A 6,865-nucleotide genomic window follows, 5' to 3' on the forward strand; every position below is an offset into this window, starting at 1 on the left:
GGGAGCGCCCCACTCCCTTTCGTCCCCACCCTCCCTGACCGGAACGCTCACCAAGTCGCGGCCTGCCCCTAAGCCCAGGCAGAGACCCAGTCTGCCCCCTCCTCAGCCGCCCACAGCCCCCCCAGGGTTCACTGGCCCAGGCATGGCCCCAGTTCCCCAGCCCCTGGAGCAGGGCCTCCTGGATGGACTGTCTCCTGGGGAGAGCATGTCTACAGGTAAACACCACCCCTTGGCAACAACACCCCCTCCGCCACCACAGGTGGGGCTGCAGCGGCCCTCTCTAAGACTCGCTGTGGCTCTGTCCAATGGAGACGGTGGACGAGTGTAGGACTCTGTAGGACTTGTCACTGTAGATGTAAAAGATACCTTTCCCCTTTATTGACTGTTCCCAAACGAATGTCTGAATGAATAAAAGTTGCCTTTTAGACACAGATGCCTGAGAATGATACAATGTAAATATTAGCATTTTGTGCTATTGTAGCAAGCAAATCTCCTGACCTATGTATTCATTGCTTGTGTTATGTGATGATGTTTCTGGGTAATGTGTGGAAACATCAGAGAAGCATAGCTCGTCCTGCTTGTATGGAAGTTGCCATTAGATTCATCATGTGCTCTCTGTTTATCTGTGTTACCCAGACCCTCACTCGGCAGAGGTAGGTCAGAGGCTTACACAGTTCACACAAGTCCAGTCTCTCTTACTGCGTAGCAGGCGTGGAAACCTAGCCAGACAAACCCCACATTATATCTACAATATGATGTTCTGATGATGAGGTGTTCTGTCATTATATACCAATCATTATGTTACTTTGTTATATTTATCATTCTCTTGTTCCCCCTGCTACTATTGTGTACCTTGCAGCTGTGTGAGGCCAGGGATTCAGTGTGGGCTAAGTGTGAGGGGGACTTTTAGGGTAAGCCAGACCGTCCCCGCCCCATGCGCTCCATCTCACTGCCTGGCCTCGTGCTGTGGCTGCCTCTGGGGTCTCCTGCAGCCTGCCTCAAACATACCTACCAGTATCTCTCAATCAGAACATTTTACCTATTTCCTCTCAGCAGGTTGGCATTATTGACTCTTTGCATGGTATTGTAGTTCAACCGATATTGCATGGCTTAAGGACTTCCCAGAGTGCACCACACTGCGCTCACATTGCAGACGCCGTCGCTTACAAAGGTCCATCTTAAAGCCCCCCTCCCTCCTTTCGTTCCCCATTCCCAGCCCTATGCCAGCAGACATCCCCCTCTAACACGCCTGCCACCGGTATCAGGGGGCCACAGGTAACCCCCACTCCTCCTTTGGCAGGTTCATCGCTTTTTATAACCTCTGCTCCCTCTTACTACACTGCCACGCTCCATCTCATTCCTACACAGGAGTAGTCATCTGTCTCAGCTTGGACCCGCTGCTTCCAGTAAATGCAGCAGCACATTAGAATACCTATATTTAGAACAAATACTGTATCCGGTCCTCATGAGATTTCCATTGTTACTTCAAGCCCACTTGGTGTCTTGGTGCCATTTTTCCACAGAGATCCACACACATCTTGTTGCCTCTGTGTTGGTTTATCTGGCCATTGTTGTAAAACGTGTACAGTAATGTGTCATTGTGCAGTCATTTTGACCTGTTATTGTATTTTATCTGACAAAATGTCTGTTGTTGTTGTTGTCTCTAAAGACACAAAAAGCTGTGAGAAACCACACTAGTCGCTACCACGTTTGTTCAGGTGTGATTAGCAACACACTGAAAACATCCCTGTGTAGAATGTGAAGCACATGTAATCTACTGATTATTTCAATCAGGGCAGACATCATATGCCACTTACCATGAGTTCAGACTCAAAAAGATTAATATTATTTCTGCTCTCTTCCGTTTTTACACCTCATTATCATCATCATATGCCCTCTTCTCCTCCTTCTCTTGCTCATCATCACCATTTCCCCCATTCTGCTCATCACACTCACCTCTCCCACCATGCTCACCATTAGATATCTTCAATTATGAAATCCCCTCCATCAATGTCAATCTGGACAGCCTCATCGATGAGTTCAGCGGTGCCCCTTGCAGGAGGTCCGTGGCAGTGACAGACTCTCCAGAGGGGGACGCTGTGCCTGAGGAGGAACCCCAGAGCACCACTCTATGACCTATGACCCTAAGGCATCACAGCTTACCAGCACCCCTATGGCTGTACATACTCTTTAACTGTCGCCACCAAGGCCTGATGGAAACACACATTGGCCTCACCAATGCCCACCTGAAACCAGAACTCGAACACATCTGCTACAGGCTGCAAAGAAACTCATCTCTTACAATTGCTCGCTAGTACATTAATGTCACTACAAAAAAAAAAAAACACCAAAATGCCATAGCGGAGGAACAGTTGCCTTTAGGAGGAAAGACTGGAATATTGATGAGTATTACATTAAAAGGTTTTTTAATTGTTTTCTCCCTTTTTTTTTTGCTTTGCTTTGTTCATTTTTGTTGTTTGATGCAGTGATCGGTATTTCTGTGAGTTTTTCAATTTATTTACATTTCTTTTGCCTTATTAGAACATGCAATCAAATTGCAATATGATAACTTTGACAACTTTTGTTTAGGGAAACTCAGAGCCTGACATGGTTAGGAGCAAAGCCCATCCTCAGGGTGAATCAGAGAGACAGAGTGTGAGAGTAGTCTTGTATTGCTTACAGGGTATTCAAGCTTTGTGCACATTAGGAAAATGCTGAGCCCTAGAGTGAGGTTTGACGTGCAGGATAAAACATTTAATGCAGTTTAATTCTTATTGTCACTCCTAGTCTTTACTTCCCCTCCTCTATCATATATTACAACTGTAGTTCTTTATCTGACGTCTACCTTCACACAGGTAAACTCACTTTAACTCACTTTATACCAGCACAGTATGAGAAGAATGTTCCTGTAAATTAAATTTTTTGAACTTGCATCTCCTATTCAGTTTTGAAGAAAGCCCCACGACGTGTTTGCATGACGAGCCAATATGAACTGCTTTGGATCAAGGGCCTCAGAATGGCAGTGTTTTATTTCCTGCGAGTGTTTCTGTTGTTGTTGTCCTTGGAGAGTAAATTTAGACCACCCATGTGCTGTTACAGTTTGATGATAACGGATGGATGACTACACTGCCTTTAGGTTCGTATGATTCTCTCCCTTAACCTTGTTTCAAGTGCTTCAGGTTCAGTGACCTTTGACCCCTAGTGTAAATACAAAGACTGTACATAAATTGATGTATATAAATGAGAGGAAAAGTATATGTAAAATGCATATCTTGAATATATATATAATAATATATGTGCTGATATTTATCATGTGTAGAAAATGTAATGATTAAAAATTTGATGTTATTTTTGTCCCTGCACACAATGAACAGGTTTACTGTAGATTCGTAATGTTTCACTTTAACACCAGGTTACAACGATGCTGCAGCAAAAATGCAGGATGTTATTTCTGCTAGAAATCAGTTGTGGTCTTTCTAATTCTGTCTCCTGAGCTTTGACTTCAAACATGCTAAAGCACTAATGAGTTGCACACTAATGCCCTATCTTTTCTTCTTTTTCTTTTTAATCAGTTATTTAATAGATTCTTGTGTAAATAATTAGATTACGTTAAGAACCCTTGGACAATTTAATTATTACATAATGAGGATATATGTAATCCTAAGCCTATACTGTTGGAGTAAAAATATGTGCTCATTCAATTAGTAAGAACTTAACACACCTGCTGTATCACCTCTAAAGTTGAAAACCTTTGTGTCCTTTATTGTTATTTTCACCACAGACAATTAATTATAGGTATTTCAAATTCATCTGATAACAGATGCTGCAGTGTTACTTTTTTTAATTCCATACGAATTGTCTTAGGACAATAATTATGTCAATTAAAGTGCAATTACAGTGTTTACTGATCCACCTCAGTCCAAAAAGTGGTCAAAGTCACCCTTCCCAAACCTACAGAAAAAAAGCCATTAATTTTATTGCAAAGCAATTCATATTTTCTTTTTAAGTTTGTTTTATGTGTGTGTTTACTTCTGACAAAATGAATTCTAGATTAACCTCTCTCCAAAAGTGATTTATGGTATGCCTCAGTGTGTGCTCTCAATGGACTATGTTTATGAAGATTTTGGTGATGTTGATAATTATATTGATAGTTGTGGTGATTATAATGTATGACAACAATTGCAAGTGCCCTCACACTGGTTGTTATTTTGGAACTATAGGCATAATTAATGTGTACTAGAGGTTTTATTTTCTGTGCTGGATCCATACATTTATACGAGGAGGCAGGGGTTTCTCTCTCTCTCTATGTGCAGACTGAATGTGACTCACTAAGATTTCAAACAGTAGGCTACCTGATTTTGTAATAACTTGCAGGCAAATGAGAGCTCGTGTTTGGATGAAGGTTAATTAGGGCCTGATGGCATGTATTATTATCAGTACAGGGCAGTATTACTGCAATGCTTTTGTGCGTCATAACTGGAACTTACAGCCACCTAAAAGCATGCATTCATATTCATTATAGGTGTGATTACTATGCTGCTGAAAAGAAGAAACAAACATCTGTGCCCTCCCCCAAAACACAAGTCATAATTTCATCACATGTCTAATTTCAGTCATAAATTAACCTTACAGCCATTTTCAAGAGCATATACATAAGAGTCGCCTTTTGCACCAAATAGTACACTGTTTTATCAGGCATTTTAACTACTGTAGACCTACATTTCCTAATTCACCTCACCACCAAGTATGTTGGTCTAAAGTAAAGCTCAATTTGTTTACATTTTGTGGGGGGGATTTTAAATGAGAAAAAAGGAAAATCTGAAGTGTCATGCATGCGCTTAGATAGTCTTTTGATAATCCACGTTTTGTGTCAATCACTTGTCTTTTTAGGGATTGTAAGAGGGGTAAAATGTAAAGAGGGACTCTAGAGAATGTGGATCACAATAGATGGTCCTTTGTGGGTTTTTGAGCAATACGGTAGAGGAGTAGATGTTGCCTGTGGATGTACTGCCTCCTTCTGCTTTCACTACTATTGTACAAACAAAACCTGCCGCTTGTCAAGCCCACCATTCCCACCCCTTCCTCCTCTGCTTAGCATATCAAGTGGAACACAGTGTGTACTGTGAAGCCTACCTGCAATCCTTATCAGAATGTCAGAAATAAATATATATATATTAAACTCTACATTTTTAATAATCTCACCTGGTTCATGTGGGTTTTATTTCATTTCTTTTTCTGGAAAAGTACTCATTTTAATATGAATATTTGATTATCCCTGACGACAGAACTGTTACTTACGACTTTACACTGCCCGTGAAATGTCCTGGAAGCAGTCGCAGAGACTACGTTATTTACTGGAGTAATGAAGGACAATTATGAGGTACCTTACTAGAGTATTTCCATTTTCCACTGCTTTATACTACATTTCAGAGGAAAATTCTGTACTTTTTACTCAACTACATTTATCTGACAGCTATAGTTGTTACTTTTCAGATTACATTAAGATTTACATTAAAAAACACAATGGGCACATGAAATACAACATTTTGTGAAATGTTGTGCTTTGCTTCCAAAAAGAATAGTATGGGTTCCTTGTCATGTTTCAGATGTCTATAAGTTAGCAGTTCCACCAAAAGGACATTGCCCCTCTAAACTTCCCACGTGACTGTTCAAGACCCAAAGGAGGTAATCCAATAGTTCACAAAAACAAGCATTAGAGAAAAATCCCAAGAACTGAAAGCAGATTTTGGGGAATTTAATTTGTTTTGTTTTTGTCCCCTTGCATTAATCATCTCATAACCCATCAGATTTATTTTGTGGTAGCAAAACGTTGATAAAACTACAGTAGATATAGTGCTGTAATGTCTTGATGCATCAGCATTAAAAATATAATAATATCACATATTCTACTATATCAGTCATAGGGAGCATTTTACTGCAGAACCATGTACTACATTTTGTCAATAATACTTCTTATAGATTTTATTTTTATTTATTTTTTTGAGTATTTTTTCATTATTGGTACTTTTACAAAAGGATCTAAGTACTTCTTCCAGTACTGCCTGGAGCTTAATCCTGCCATAGGAATGTGTGCAGAAGTTTGACAGCTGGTTCTTTGAGCAATTTTCACACTCATCGTAGAGCTCTTATCTCTTTGCTTTAAAACTGGTAATTTTTTTGCATTTACAAATTTACAAGGTTGACGTGCAAACCACCAAAAGACAAGATTAATCAGATAAAATAAATCATCAATATCGTCCTCCCACACTCTGTGAAAGCAGGTATGACTGTAAAGCAGAAGCCTCCCCATGTGTGCAACCTGTAGGACTGGCCCAGCAGGATGGCTGAAGGCTTACCGCAGGAGGAAACTAGGAGTGTACACGTTTGTCAGGATGGTGATGATACTGGCAACTCATGAACTAGTTTTCCATTTGTTTTGAATCACCAACCCATGGTTGCATTGTGCTGGTCTCTGCTCCATCTCAGTCTGGATTCTTAAAGAGTCGGTGGTAATCTAATGCTGCAGTCCAGCAGTGTATCTCCTTACAGCACCAGCACAGCTCATCCCTTCCTGATAGTCTATCTCCTTCCGACTGCCATGGGCACATCAATTATTTCTTACTTAAAACTTTAAAGGTGGCTCTGTTTACACCGTCTTTGTACACACTACTGGCTAATGAGCCAGTCACATGTTGTATAGGATATTACTGAGGGTCTAATACAACCACTAACTCCCTCCAACTCTGTGCATATTTTAAAAAATCCACTTGATCAGCATGTGTGAAAAGTTTAACATGGAAATTGCATGAGAACCTTTTTAAATGTCTGACCTTTCCTTGTGATGTAAGGAGGAGAGAAGGTCAAC

General features: G+C 40.6%; 1 protein-coding gene across 1 annotated transcript in view; it reads left to right on the forward strand.

Moving 5' to 3' along the window:
- si:ch211-114m9.1 (rho GTPase-activating protein 44) overlaps positions 1-2,435 on the forward strand; it is a gene marked incomplete in the record, with an annotated part of 22,568 nt that extends 20,133 nt beyond the window's left edge. Inside the window, 2 exon segments of the mRNA XM_035655544.1 lie at positions 1-215; positions 1,981-2,435. Coding sequence (XP_035511437.1) covers positions 1-215; positions 1,981-2,135 — 370 coding nt within the window.
- Between the last annotated feature and the right edge of the window lie 4,430 nt (positions 2,436-6,865).

This window comes from Morone saxatilis, unplaced genomic scaffold, assembly GCF_004916995.1.
Source record: "Morone saxatilis isolate NCDOM2014 unplaced genomic scaffold, NCSU_SB_2.0 Contig14, whole genome shotgun sequence".
Classification (NCBI taxonomy): Eukaryota; Metazoa; Chordata; class Actinopteri; family Moronidae; genus Morone; species Morone saxatilis.